General features: G+C 48.3%; 4 protein-coding genes across 4 annotated transcripts; all 4 read left to right on the top strand.

Annotated features, from left to right (window-relative positions):
• Positions 1-253: 253 nt before the first annotated feature.
• Positions 254-1308, top strand: TGAM01_v210037 (hypothetical protein; the record flags this gene model as incomplete). The annotated part of the gene is made up of 2 exons (XM_018808795.1): positions 254-656; positions 722-1308. The coding sequence occupies 2 exons, from the start codon at positions 254-256 to the stop codon at positions 1306-1308; spliced, it is 990 nt and encodes a 329-aa protein (XP_018658004.1).
• Positions 1309-2743: 1435 nt separating this feature from the next.
• TGAM01_v210036 (histone deacetylase 6/10) lies at positions 2744-5183 on the top strand (the record flags this gene model as incomplete). The annotated part of the gene is made up of 5 exons (XM_018808796.1): positions 2744-4311; positions 4369-4432; positions 4499-4591; positions 4648-4819; positions 4870-5183. 5 exons carry the CDS (start codon positions 2744-2746, stop codon positions 5181-5183), a joined length of 2211 nt encoding a protein of 736 aa, XP_018658005.1.
• A 2003-nt stretch (positions 5184-7186) lies between these two features.
• On the top strand, positions 7187-9291 carry TGAM01_v210035 (FAD binding domain-containing protein; the record flags this gene model as incomplete). Its single annotated transcript, XM_018808797.1, has 4 exons — positions 7187-7235; positions 7292-7911; positions 7970-8263; positions 8332-9291. 4 exons carry the CDS (start codon positions 7187-7189, stop codon positions 9289-9291), a joined length of 1923 nt encoding a protein of 640 aa, XP_018658006.1.
• A 2553-nt stretch (positions 9292-11844) lies between these two features.
• TGAM01_v210034 (hypothetical protein) lies at positions 11845-14313 on the top strand (the record flags this gene model as incomplete). The annotated part of the gene is made up of 3 exons (XM_018808799.1): positions 11845-11970; positions 12026-12113; positions 12176-14313. 3 exons carry the CDS (start codon positions 11845-11847, stop codon positions 14311-14313), a joined length of 2352 nt encoding a protein of 783 aa, XP_018658008.1.
• Between the last annotated feature and the right edge of the window lie 185 nt (positions 14314-14498).

Genomic DNA, 14498 nt, shown 5'->3' with positions numbered 1-14498 from the left:
TATTAGAGGCCAAGTCATTTCTGCGGCGGTCGTCCACGGCTTGGGCGAGATCCCCCACTACAGGTACGTACTTTTCGCTCCAATAACGCTAAACCGTACCTGGACTCTCTGGCTGAAGACCCACATACATGAATTTTCTGATAAGGAAATTGATGGCTTATCGGACTCGCGCTCCTCTAAAATTTCTAGCAGTCGCCGACCGTTTTCGACGTCCACTTCAAACCACTCGAGCAATTACCTATACTCTGCCAAAATGGCGTCTGTTTACAAGTCCTTGTCGAAGAGCGGCAACGAGAAGCCCGAATCATCAAGCAATGGCGTCAAGAAAAACAAGCAGAGAGTCTTGATCTTGTCCAGCCGAGGTGTCACCTACAGGCAAGTTATGCGGCGATCGACCGACCACATTGTTATCATTATTTCTGACTCTACTTTTTGCAGGCACCGCCATCTTTTGAACGATATTGCTTCACTGCTCCCTCACAGCCGAAAGGATGCCAAATTCGACTCAAAGTCCAGGCTGGGCGAGCTCAATGAGCTGGCTGAGCTCTACAACTGCAACAACGTTCTTTTCTTCGAAGCCAGGAAGGGCAAGGATTTGTATGTGTGGTTGAGCAAAGTGCCCAATGGCCCGACTGTCAAGTTTCATCTCCAGAACCGTAAGTGCACCTCAACTGATATCATTGGGCCATACGTGAATCCTGTTCTGACAACGTTCATTCAGTGCACACAATGGAGGAGCTACACTTCACCGGCAACTGCTTAAAGGGCTCACGGCCGATCCTTTCGTTCGACGCCGCTTTTGAGACACAGCCACACTTCCGTGTCATCAAGGAGCTATTTCTTCACACCTTTGGCGTTCCTCAGGGCGCGCGAAAGTCCAAGCCTTTCATCGACCACGTCATGGGCTTCACCATTGCTGATGGAAAAATCTGGATTCGAAACTATCAAATCTCCGAGGTTGAGCAGAGCATGCTCAGAGGCAATGGCGAGGACATTATCTCTGAGCAAACCGCGACTGGCAGCTCCAAGAACACGGATATCAACCTTGTCGAGATCGGACCCCGATTTGTCCTCACCCCTCTTGTGATCCAAGAAGGCTCATTCGGTGGACCGATCATATACGAGAACAGAGAATTCGTCTCTCCAAACCAAGTTAGAGCCGATATCCGAAGGGCAAAGGCTGCGAGACACAACGCCAGAACAGAACAGACAGTCGGACGTTTGTCTAAGAAGAGTGATTTGGGTCTGCGATCCAATGGGAACCGACGGTCTAAGGATGAGCTGGATAAGTCTGCGCTGTTTGCGTAGTCGAAGACATAGCTCAGAAATGAGTGGCGGAGGAGATTCGATATCATAGCGGCATGTCTTGTACGTGGACTGCACTTTGACTTTTGGACTTGTATATACACAGGCGGCGCACAAAATGGATTGATTATATGGCACGGTAGCTTTTCGTCTTGTAAGGTTGTTTCACAACAGGCCCAGATGTGAACATGTACCGAGATTGCTTCCGTGCCAAGTCGATAATTTTAGATAGTAACTCTTCACGCATTATTGCATTGCAGCTTTGGATTTCACCTAGAAGGAAAAAAACGTTCGTCTGATGGCAATATCATAAAGATGGAGGCTAGGTTATATAACAGTACCTAGGTATGAATGCGGGCAACCATACCCTATGTATCATCTCAAGACGGCATATACAGTATGCGAAACTGCATAAAGAGCTATATTCATTTCTTTCATATCATATCATCTCGATGGCCGCTTATACGATGCCTTGCTTGCGCTTTGCACGTAGAGAGTAACTGGAGCTTAATGCAAGCGCGATAGCTCCAAGCTTACGGCATAACCAGCCATTGCTCTTCTTTTCCCTGAGTGAAAAGAAAATGCGAAGAAACAAAGCTATCTACCAATCAAACAAGACATCAAGCCAAATCACGCGGAAATTAGAACAAAGGCAGAGCTTCACGTACCAACTTTGCGCTGCTTGAACTGATGTTGGGACTGGTGGCAGTTGTCGCGCACCAGCCACGCTAAATCGGCGCAACAATCTCCTAGTGGCTGCGGCAGGGCTTGTCCTCAAACCAGCATCATCTCACTATGAACCAGCCCATCTGTAAGGATCTCCAGCGCCTGACCCGCCTCTATTCGCGATTACTGTCCTAAGCCAGCCTGCGAGGATTATACAAAGGCACCCGAGGAGGCTCATAGCCGTCGGCATTCAGCAGTCAATTCCTTTTCGTATGAATCTTCTTTCAGGTCAAGCGTCACCTGTACGTTTTTCCTGCTTCTCTGCTCTGACAAGGGAGGCCGCTCAGTTGAGAAACAAACGCTACTGGGACGAGGTGAGTTGATGGCCGGAGCTGCATTCACTTTGTGTTCATCCTCATACCACTTCTCGCACTGTTGCTGTCGCGTCGCATGTTGGAGATTTCGCATCCTGCGTTATTCGCTCGGTGCTTTCCCGGCGCGTCTCTGTATTATCCGCTATAGCGCGGGTGATACGACTGTTTTCCGTTTATTTCAGTATCTGTTCATGAACGCCACAGTTGAACTTCGTCCAGGCCATGATATGAGATGTACTGACACCAAATCAGGTTTACACGTCATCTCTAGTTCTGCTGAGGCGAAATTTTGTTGCCAGAGTATCAAAAGTTGGAAGGGCGGCCTCGGGCCCGGGGGACGTTCTCGTTCACCCCATCACCAAGTGCGATACACTCAGAATCTGCTATTTGGATGCATCATGGCGGGAAACGACGCCATGGAGTCTGAGGACCAGGTCATGGGAGACAGCGATGTGGCCATCACCAACGGCCATAGTGAAGGACTGCGCTTGGACAATGATGACACAGCGTCGGAAAGCGCATTTCATGAAGAGAGTGAACCGAGCGTCATAGAGGACACGATTGCCCTGCTGCGTGTGCGGCGCGGCTTGCTCCCCACGGGCTGCTGCTACGATGATCGAATGAAGCTTCATATGAATGCAGACTTTAGTCCGAATACACATCATCCAGAAGACCCCCGCCGCATCCATGAGATATTCAAGGCCTTCAAGAAAATGGGACTTGTCTACACGGGACCGGAATCGGAGCTGCCCAAGATCATGAAGGACTGTCCGACAAAATACATGTGGAGGATCCCCGCTCGACCAGCTACACGAGAAGAGATCTGCCTCGCGCATTCTCCAGAGCACTTGGCTTGGGTCGAGAGCCTCGACACGATCAGTACGGCTGAGCTTCGTGAATTGACCAGGCGATTCGACCAAGGCCGCGAGTCTCTATACGTGGGCAGCATGTCCTATCCTGCTGCCCTACTATCCGTGGGTGGTGCTATCGATACCTGTAAATGCGTTGTTACAGAACAAGTCAAGAATGCGTTTGCTGTTATCCGACCTCCTGGGCACCATGCTGAATTTGATCAACCCATGGGTTTCTGTTTCTTCAACAACGTCCCGGTGGCTATTAGAGTGTGCCAGCAAGATTATCCAGAACAGTGCCGCAAAGTTCTTGTTCTGGATTGGGACGTTCATCACGGAAACGGTACTCAAAATATCTTCTATCAAGATCCCAATGTTCTCTATATATCAATCCATGTATATCAGAATGGCATGTTTTACCCAGGCAAACCACCAAACCCCATGACACCTGATGGTGGTATAGAGCACTGCGGAACCGGCCCAGGATTGGGCAAGAACATCAACATCGGATGGCATGACCAAGGCATGGGAGATGGCGAATACATGGCTGCATTCCAAAAGATTGTGATGCCCATTGCAAAGGAGTTTAACCCAGACTTGGTAGTCATCTCGGCTGGATTCGATGCTGCCGAGGGAGATGAACTGGGAGGCTGCTTTGTGACACCTGCTTGCTATGCCCACATGACACATATGCTCATGTCACTTGCAGATGGCAAGGTCGCTGTTTGTCTAGAAGGCGGCTATAACTTGCAGGCAATTTCAAGTTCTGCGGTAGCCGTTGCGAGGACTTTGATGGGAGAGCCTCCGCCAAAACTGGCGCTTCCCAAGATCAACAAGGAGGCTGCTAGGACATTGGCCAAAGTGCAAGCATATCACGCCCCGTACTGGGAATGCATGCGTTCTGGAATCGTCGATGTCCCTGATGTGCAGTCACTCAATGCTAACAGGCTTCACGACGTCATCAGGAATGCGCAACGCCAGGTTATGCAGTCCAAGCATGGCATGATACCACTCTATATACAGCGAGAGTTGATCTCGAAATCGTTTGAGAATCAAGTTCTGGTAACGCCAAATCTACACAACGCACAAAAGATTATCGTCATCATACATGATCCGTAAGTTTGGCCCCTTCTACCCTTGCCATGGGATATGTCAACTAATCACAAGTACAGACCCCAATTATTAGCACAGCTAGATGTGATAGACACCACAGTGGATGCTCATAATTCATGGGTGGTTAGTAGCGCATCATCAACGTGCTTTTACATAGCATAGGAGAGACATCGACTAACTGGCTGCTAGGTTGACGGAGTTATGGAGTATATTGACTGGGCCGTTTCTGAGAATTTCGGAGTCATGGATATCAATGTCCCAGCATATGTTACACATGAAGAGGTATACATTTCCAGCTGATTTTCACATTTCCACCATTTCCTAAATGCATGATATAGGACATCGATTCGTACATTCCCGAATTCAACGAGAAAGAGATTCAGGAACAAATTCAGTCACTAGTTTGCTATTTGTGGGATAACTTTCTCCAGCTCTATGAGACTGACGAAATCATCCTGCTTGGCGTCGGCAATGCATATCTTGGAGTCAAGGTCCTTTTGATAAACAGAGGTGAGACAATCCTTAATCTCGAAAAACCGTACCAACTAAACTATTTCTAGACTGCAGAGAAAAAATTGCGGGCATTGTCAACTTTGTGACTGGAAATCTACGGCCCGTCAAATCGGACACGGATAACGAACTCTCATCCTGGTACAAGGAGAATTCGCGGGTCTATGTGGCGGGAGACCATGCCTGCTGGTCCGATCCGGATTTAACCAGAAAGGTCCACAGGAGGCGATTCGGAACCGTGGTGCGCAGCAAAATGTTTGGACTGAACCACATGATGAGAGAGCACGCTGAGGAGGCTCACGAGTGGATCAAGAGGAGAGTTACGAATGCTGAAGGAGACACGACGGAAGAGGAAAAATCTTGATGCTTCTTTTTTGTCATGATATTGCCTTGTGCTTGTGGTATTCGCAGGTGCCGCTACTTGTTATTGGCTTTACTACGAGTCCCTGTATTAGGAGCTTTCCTATTCTTTTCCCCTTATCTTTGCTCCTCCCTAGTCATAGTAGGCTACGTAATTTACTCGCTGTTCTCAGCGTATCAAATCGATGCGTTTGATAATCAGCTGATCGCCATTTAGGGGTGTCTTCCAATTGTCCCGTTTAGTACTATGAGCCGAGCAATTTGAGATCGGTTGCCTTGTACGGAATATACGGCATCTCTCCTTCAATCCAACCGCAGTCATTCCGGGGCCCCAAATGGACATCTCCACCGTGGCGAGTCGTGATTCCTATAGGGTAATCCATGACAGGATGCTCCATCTTGTCTTGATTTGATCTCTCTCCCTCTGTCTCGCCGTATCTCAAAGCCGCTCCATCGATCCCAGGCACGAAGCAGAGCCGGAAGATGCGATATAGCCGCGGCGTGCCCCACCCGTCTCTAAAAGCGGCAAATCGATTCGGAAGCTCACCAAACTGATATGTAGTGTAGCTATTGATGTGGGAAAGGCTCATTTTTTTCTCCGCTGAGAGTCCCGATGCGGCAGAATGGTTAAAACTGCTACGTACTATTGTACCGGCGATGAAGCCAAGAATAGCGTTAAAGGCTGCTGGTGAGGCCAGATGCGTGTTGACTGTATGCCATGCAATGCAAGGGCATCTCACATCAGCAATATCCCCCGTTTTGCAAGTGCCAGCTAGGCAGCATCTATTAGTATACGATAAACAGCGACGTCCCAGCGAACTTGAGGAAATCCTAGTGGTATCGAACCCCGTCAATGATTTGGTCTCGCATGTACCCCAATTTGGGGTGAGATATCAGCATGCAAAAAGGACTAAAAATAATCAACGGTATCATAAAATCCCCCGCATACCTGGAACCATCAGCATAGCATAGTGCCATCTCCGGCCAGTAGTGCAATATCTGGTCCGCCTCCCCAGCGATTCAAGGGCAGAATCTCTGGACAGACCCACCTCCCAGCTACCGAAAAGTCTTCCCGGCGACGGACCATGAAGCGATTTTCTGCCGCTAAACCCCACACGCAGCTTGGCCAATCTTTTGCTGCCGGTTGCGGCAAATGGGAGTGGATGGGCAATGCCAAATACGTCCACGGGTACAACTGGACATGAAGCCTGTGTTAAGCAGGTACTGAGACTTGTCTTTTTTCATTTATTTTATATTTGAATTACGTAGTAAATAGGCACGAATCGATGAGATCAGATGGCACATGGATATATCTTGATTGAAACGCTACCTGGGTAAGCCTGTTGCCGCTTATATGACGATTGATGATTATAATAAGCCCTCTCTCGATTGGCCACTTAATATTAAAGTTGTCCCTGCAAATAAATTCCACATAAATGCATCTTCACTAATACCAGACGGGCAAGAGTTTGCGGCTACAACTGGCGGCTCTTCGCCGTTGCGAGGTACGTACCGACGGCCTCTCTCCAACCTTTCTCCGCTCTACTCCCGAATCCTTTGCCGTGATTTTAGTGCCGCTTCCACCCTCTTGCCCATGAATCAAGAGGAGCCTCTCGGGGCGCCCCTCACGACTTCGACTGTGCAGAAAGATGTCTTTGGCTTCCGGTTTTCAATTCCGGACGGCTGGTCATGTAGGGGGAAGTTCCTCTTTTCTCGCGTCATCGGCACTTGCACCGCTGGGCTGAATATCTGTTGTTGTTGATGTCCATATATAACTTCTGTGTGCCTCCCCACTCGCATCTCGCGCCGTTTGCTTGCCATTCATCTGTCCATCTGCCTCTTGTAGCATTTCAGCTTGCGCCTTGATCCGTATCGATCTTAATTAGACCGGCTGGTCGTACACGGCTGTGTTATTATACTATATTATTGACTCTACCGATATCCATCTATCTATTCGTCGGCTCATATCTCCATCCATCTCATTGTTCCTTTGCACCTAGGAGAACCATGTCTCCTGCCGTTGTGCACCAGGATGTCTCCGACACCTATGATATCGGTACGATTTCTTTCAAGCTTCCACCAGCATTGGTACTAACTCGTTTGTCGTGGCAGTGATTGTGGGAGCGGGGCCTGTAGGATTGATGCTGTCTACATGTCTCTCGCGATGGGGCTACCGTATCAAGCATATTGATAACAGACCAGAGCCGACGGCGACGGGTCGAGCCGATGGCATCCAACCTCGATCACTCGATCTCCTGCGGAATATGGGTTTGAAGTCTGACATTATGGCTCACAAGCCCGCCCGTGTCTTTGAAGTCGCTTTCTGGGACTCAGAGTCGAGCAAGGGCATCGGTAGGACGGGTACTTGGGCCAGCTGCCCCAACTTTATCGACGCCCGTTATCCATTCACCACGTTGTTGCACCAGGGCCATATAGAGAGGGTGTTCATCAACGATCTTGAAAAGAATGGTACTACCATTCAACGGCCGTGGACAATCACTGGCTTTCAGTCGCACAGCCCTGAGACGTCAGAATATCCTGTTCAGGTCGAACTGGAGCATGTCGACGGCACGGAAAAGCAGACCATACATGCAAAATATCTTTTCGGAGGCGAGGGCGCGAGGTCATTTATCAGACAGCAACTTAACATTGGCTTTCATCATAAGGACCCAATCGCCCATGTCTGGGGAGTAATGGACGGAGTTGTCAAGACTGATTTCCCGGATATCAAGGTTGGTCCTCATATCTCGTGGAGCTTCTCAAACAGTGCCAATACTAATCTTTTTGCAGATGAAATGCACGATTCGAAGTCAGCATGGTTCCATCATGGTTATTCCGCGTGAAGACAACATGGTTCGCCTCTATATCCAGATTGCATCTTCCACCGATGCCGACTGGAATCCAAGGAAATCAGCAACCGAAGCTGAAGTACAAGCCTCAGCTCAGAAGATCTTATATCCCTACAATATCGAATGGGAGCGTGTAGAGTGGTATTCCGTCTACCCCATTGGTCAAGGAATCTCAGAAAAGTATACCTTGGATGAGCGAGTTTTCCTTGGTGGCGATGCCTGCCATACGCATAGTGTAAGTGACTGCTCCTCCTCATCAATCTTCATATATGGTTCCAAGTGGCGCTGACTATGTGAATTTAGCCCAAAGCCGGTCAGGGTATGAACACAGCCTTTTTAGATGCGCTGAATCTTGCCTGGAAGATCCACGCTGTTGAGGGTGGATTCGCAAACCGAGATATCCTCAAAACTTACGAGTCTGAGCGAAAAGCAGTAGCTGAATCACTGTTGGACTTTGACAACCGCTACGCCAAACTCTTCTCCCAGCGGCCGCCTGCAGCTTCCGAAGTTCAGGCAGCCTCAGAAACCATTCCAGATGGCGACTTGGATGGCGACAACGATTTTATCAAGACATTCAAGGAATCCTGCGAATTCACTAGCGGCTACGGCGTCTCATATCAGGCCAATACATTGAACTGGTCGCCAAGCCACCCTGCCCAGTCACATGTCGTCCAGCCCAGCGGCACAACACTGAAATCTGGACGTTTGTTAGTGAACGCGGATGTAACGAGAGTTGTCGATGCCAACGTGGTCCACCTTGAACAAGAAGTGCCACTGAATGGCTCGTTCCGCATCTTCCTCTTTGCCGGTGACCCAGTCAAGAACCGTGCTGCGCTTCGAGACTTTGCAGACAACTTGACCAGCGCCAAGTCGTTCTACTCAGCATACACCCGACCAGATATTGACCAGGTTTCACATCACGAAAAGCATAACCCGCACAGCCAATTCTTCACACTGTGCACTATCTTTGCGGCAAAGAGGCATCGTATTGAGATCGCCCGTGATGTTCCTAGCGTGTTGGCTCGTTATCGCGACCACATCTACGCCGACGACAGATGGGACCGTCGCGTACTTGATTCAGTGGCTCCGGCTCACGCGAAGATGGGTTTCAATGAAGAAAAGGGCGGTGTTGTCGTTGTCCGACCAGACGGCTATGTCGGCCTTGTGGCTTCCCTGGTAGAGGGCTCGGGCACCATTGACGCGTTGAACGCATACTTTTCAGCATTTTGTACTAAAAGGTTTGGAAACACTGCGCAACTGTAGCGCAATTGTAGAGTTGATATGATTGAGCGGCAATAGAGGGGCTAGGGGAAGGTACTGGGGCATTTTACTTTGATATTACAACTTTTATCTTTGTCCTCTACGGTTTATAGAAACTTATTCTACGTCTTATTTATGGAAGCATCACTGTACATTCTAGCAACTAATTACATTCTTCATCATCGGTTGCTGAGCACTACCAAGTTACACGCACATACTGAATGCAATTACTACTGTTATGAGCATTGGTATAGGCATACGTAGCGTGAGATACTAGTGAAGCAAAAATGGGAGATATGAACGTTCCTTTCCCGATAAGATTCAAGAGTAAGGCCTAATAGAGCCGATCTTGGCTCCGAAGATTAGCGTTTGGAAAGATCCATATGAATGTTGCCTCGGAAAGTATGATAACACCTTTGCAAAGTTAACTTTTGCCGAGCAAACATACTTTGGCATAGTTATGCGGCATTGCGAAGCTTTGGATAAGCTCTCTTGGGCATGAACTCGCGCGGTGTCTCCGTGTGTTGTATAGCACCGAGCACAGCGGTACATGGTGCGCCATGCAAGTATTACGTGCAATGCAATGTATTCATTCGCTGGAAAAGTAGACGAGGTGGCGGTGACAGATACGGCTGCAGATCAGGGGAAATTGGGATATTGGACATCAACGTAGCTGAGAGTACGGATCATCAACGTTGCGATGTGTGTTATTGTAGAGCTGTGAGTGAGAGTCTGAGTGTGAGTAGCTTGCTCGAAGGTGTTGTTATTGTGTTCGAGCAAAGCCACCTCAAGTATTTTGATTACAACTATACATGTACTATTGCTGCCCTTCTACCGTACCTACTAGGCTTCTACCTGTAAGCGACCAGATTAGCATTATTCAGGTAGAGCTGCATTTTCAAGTTTGTTTTAGGTGGAAAGAATAGCCACAATGCCTCGAGATAGGGCTTGACCCATTTGCAAATCGACCGTGCCATTGTTTTTTTTACGTGTACTTGAGAAAGAGGAAGGCCTCTATTCTTATTATTTTGCCCCTGCCTACAACTCTCATCTCTCCTTCGTACTTCTTGTTCTACTTCCGCTAGCTCTCATTATCTTATACAACATCCATGGATCTCTTATCCTCCCTTAGCAGTCCTTTTTTCTCCTTCTTCTAATTGCATTACTGCACGATTCTCAAGCTGGCTTCTCACACTTGAAAATTTCTCTTTCGAAACACGGACCCGGAAAACAACCTCCCGTCAATAATCGTCAAGAATATTGAGGCTTCCGAGACTCCCTCTCCGAACATATTGCCGTCGATGTCTAGGACGAGGACATAAAACTGGTAAGTCATACACATCATAGCACTATTTCATACATATCTACTAAAAAAATTTCGCGTTTCAGACGAGAGCATCCCCTGAAGAATTCCTTTTCACTCCATCTCCTCCTTCGCCGAGTCTATTTACTATCGACAACATAATCCGGCCGGCCCCCTCGCCGTCAAGCAGCCTGAGGCTGCTAAGATAATCCTCTTCCCGGTCGAAGGTTTTGGCCAGTACAAGGCTCTCGTAAGTTATATGGCACTACCTATCTCATATGAATTTGGTAACATTTTCTTTTTGTAGGTAATGACGCTCTCCTATGAGCTCCTTTTAGTTCTCGCGATAGCTTTTCTTGGGGCCATCACCACGGTTGTCGGCTTCGGCCGGTTCCGTAAAGAAGCAGAGGCTCTAAAAGCCAGAATTTCTAGTGACAGTGGGAATGCTATGCTGCAGGTAGCCTCATAGAAATCGTAGATGGTTATTTCTATAAATGTGTCAAAATTGTCAATGCTGATTCCTCCCTATGGGCTACTAATGCTACTGATGCTACTGATGCTACTGATGCTACCGTTATCGCTGCTGTTACTAAAATTAACGCCATCGCTGGTTTTGTTGTCATCGCTGATCTTGCTGCTATCGCTGATCTTGCTGCCATCGCTGACTTCACCGCCATCGCTGAATTCACTGCCATCGCTGAATTCACTGCCATCGCTGAAATCCTATGTAGGTGGATTATCGCGCATCAAAATAAAGTAAAGGCTAGGCGAATCATCGGCGCGTTAATCCTAATAACATATACCAATGTGGAGGTTACCTGCGCTCCATTTTGCCGCGCGCCGATACCAACGCAATCTGGGGAAAGGCAGCGGGGGTAAATCGACTTAAGGCTGGCCAATCATGGGCCGTGCTCTGCTGGCTTGAACTTAGTGGCGTTTGATGAGTTTAGCCGATATTCTGCCGGGTATTTATTTCAACCTCTCACTTGTGTCAAGCACCCTTCAGCACCTTCAGCGCCTCTACTACGGCGACGACTCGGCGCCTTTATCAACCTGGAAAGCCTAACCACCCAAACTTTGTCCATTATCGTAAATAAGCCTAGACTATATCGCAACTCAAAACGCAACTCTATATCTTCGAAACTCTATCGCTCGCCTCACGCGTCATCAAAGAACAAACGAGCATATATATAAGAGCAGCTCCTCCCCTCTGGTAAGAATGTCTCCTTCTGCATTGTTGCACATTCTTCGAGATGCCTTCAGGTTCTTACACGCGCAGATACCTCTTCCGGGTCTCGGACCCGGGAAATAATCCCACTGCTCGGCCTCAGGCCCCAAATCTTTTCCCCATTGGGGACTTTGATGAGTATATGAAACTCGTAAGTCATACACAGCATAGCGTTTCTAACACATTCACTAACATTTTGCGTTTAGGTCAAGACGTTTTCTGGTGAGCTCCTTTTAGTGCTCGCCATGGCTTTCCTGGTGGCCGTCACCACGGTTGTCGGCTTCGGCCGATTTGGTAAGTAGTTCTCCTTGAGAAATCGCGACTGTGCTTTTCGACGTTACTTACTTTTCATTCAGCGTACAATCAGTGTAGCAACCTCTTCAGCTACGAAGAAACTCAAGCTCCCAATGGACACATTTCTGCTTCCGATGACCACATTTCCACTACCGATAAACACATTTCCACTTCCGACAACAATATTTCCGCTGTCGATAAAAGCATTTCTGCCGTCGGTAAAAGCATCTCCATTGTCGCCAAAAGCATTTCCGCTTCCGAAAAAACCACCTCCATTTCGAACAAACGCCGCAGACATGAGCCGCTTGCCAGACTCGACAAACGTCGCTTCCTCACCACTCGATCTTCGTCGATCACCTCTGGCTATATGGCGGATATTTCTCGATCTGTTTCAGGCAGTTATCGCCCCAATTCACAAGTCGCTCTATCGGCTTTCGAGCAATCAGCTTTGGAATTGTCAGTCCTCGACAATCAGAAAGAAATTCATTGGATTGATAAACAGGCCTTTGCCAATCTCATCAAAGAGTACAAGGAATTTGCCGCCCTACTCGAGTTTATCTGGAAATCCTCCATGGGTTCCACCCAATCAGCTTTGGTTGATGAATGTCTCTACCCCATTCGAATGCACTTCCTGGTTCCCGAGAAGCTCCAGCTCCACGGGCGTGGCCTACTTTCTCCTCTGAATGCCGCCTTCGAAGAATTTTGCATTCTCTGCATTGGGTTCCTCAACAAGGTGTACTGTATCGACCGCATCACGTACCTTCGAGAGAAGTGGCCAACTGCACCATCATTCATGGATGAACAGCCTTCGCCACAAGATGTGGAAATGATGGAAAGAATGCGAGGCTTCTTTTCATTCCCTGGTCTGCCCAACATTCTTTCAAACGTGTTGGCCATTTGCGGATTCGACAACATCGAGGTGCCTGCCGATTTCATGGATCGCATCGTTGTGGACTTGGGCGCCATTATTCGGAGGCGAACTGTACCAAGCTACGTGGCATCAGAGGCATACCGGGAGCGACTCCTGGTCCTTGAAGCTTCTTTTGAACAAACCCCTCTATTCCCTTCAGAAGGTACCTCTGAAGTCACTTCTGAAGAGACGCCTGAAAATGAGCCAGACATTTGGCTGCAGATTGCGGAACAAAGCGATCACGATAACTCCTATCAACCATCCGCCATAGATTCGGATGTGTCTTTTAACCCGTCTTGTTATTCTCTGTCTGGCCTTCCTCCACACCCAGCCAAGAAAAGAGTCTCTTTTGAAATACCCTCGAACACCTCAGATAAAGCCTCGGATAAGATCGAGGAATTGATGTCATTGCCATTACTCAGCTCGCTCAAGATTAGTGAGGAATCAGAGATTGAGCTTAGGAACCTGCGAAAAGAAGCAGAGGCCCTGAGACAGCTCGACCTTGAGCAAGAGAAGCTTCGAAAGCTTCAAGAAAGGACTGCCAACGGACCTCAACAGCCTGTGGTGGCGCCTCTCAGCAACGAATGGATCCAGAAGGCTATCGACACAGTCTCTGCACCAGACACCGATGTGTTGGCCACAACCTGTCAAGGAACGCCCCTCCGACGACACGACTTCGCCACGGTAGTTGCGGCTAAGACCTGGCTCAACGACGAAATTGTCAACGGCGCGCTGGGCGGACTTGAAAAGGAGATCAACCTAGTTGCTGGAATCACCGATTATAAAAAGCAGGGCCGCAAATGCCTTGTCATGAACTCATTTTTCTGGCCTCGAGTCGAAAAGGCACATGGCCGCCAGACGCAGTCCATCCTTCGCCGGATGGGCGTCACTCCTCAAAACTTCTTACTTATGGACACAGTCCTCATTCCCATCTGCAAAGACTATCACTGGACACTTCTGGTGCTTCAGCCCAAGAGCAGAAAACTCATGCACTTGGATTCATTTAATAAGCGCTCATCTCATCCCGACATGGCGCTGGCGTGGATATCAGACTACCTGGGCGAATTATATGTGGCTCAGCAATGGGAGGTGCTGGCGGTCAAGTCACCTCAGCAAACAAACGGCTATGATTGTGGTGTACATGTGATCACCAATGGAATATGCATGGCTTTGGGGTTGGAGCCAGTTGCAAGCTACTGCGTGGAAGAGATGTCTCTTCAGAGACTACGAATTGCCGGAATGCTACTGAATGGGGGACTAAATGGGGAGTTTGACCTTTGGAAACATTGAATTGAAATGCATCATGCAGGGCGTTGGCAAAAGGGAAAGGGAATTATGATTTAATCAAAGCACAACCAGGGATTGTTAATTGGGCGTTTAAAAGGAAGGAAACCGCAAGGACATTTGGGAATGGCAAGCAAGCATTTTTTTTACATTGGAAAGGAAAGAAAGGATATTCACAGGCATTTGTTAGC

This window comes from Trichoderma gamsii (genome assembly GCF_001481775.2).
Source record: "Trichoderma gamsii strain T6085 chromosome Unknown Scaffold_55.2, whole genome shotgun sequence".
Taxonomy (NCBI): domain Eukaryota; kingdom Fungi; phylum Ascomycota; class Sordariomycetes; order Hypocreales; family Hypocreaceae; genus Trichoderma; species Trichoderma gamsii.
This window is presented reverse-complemented; position numbering and strand designations above follow the sequence as displayed.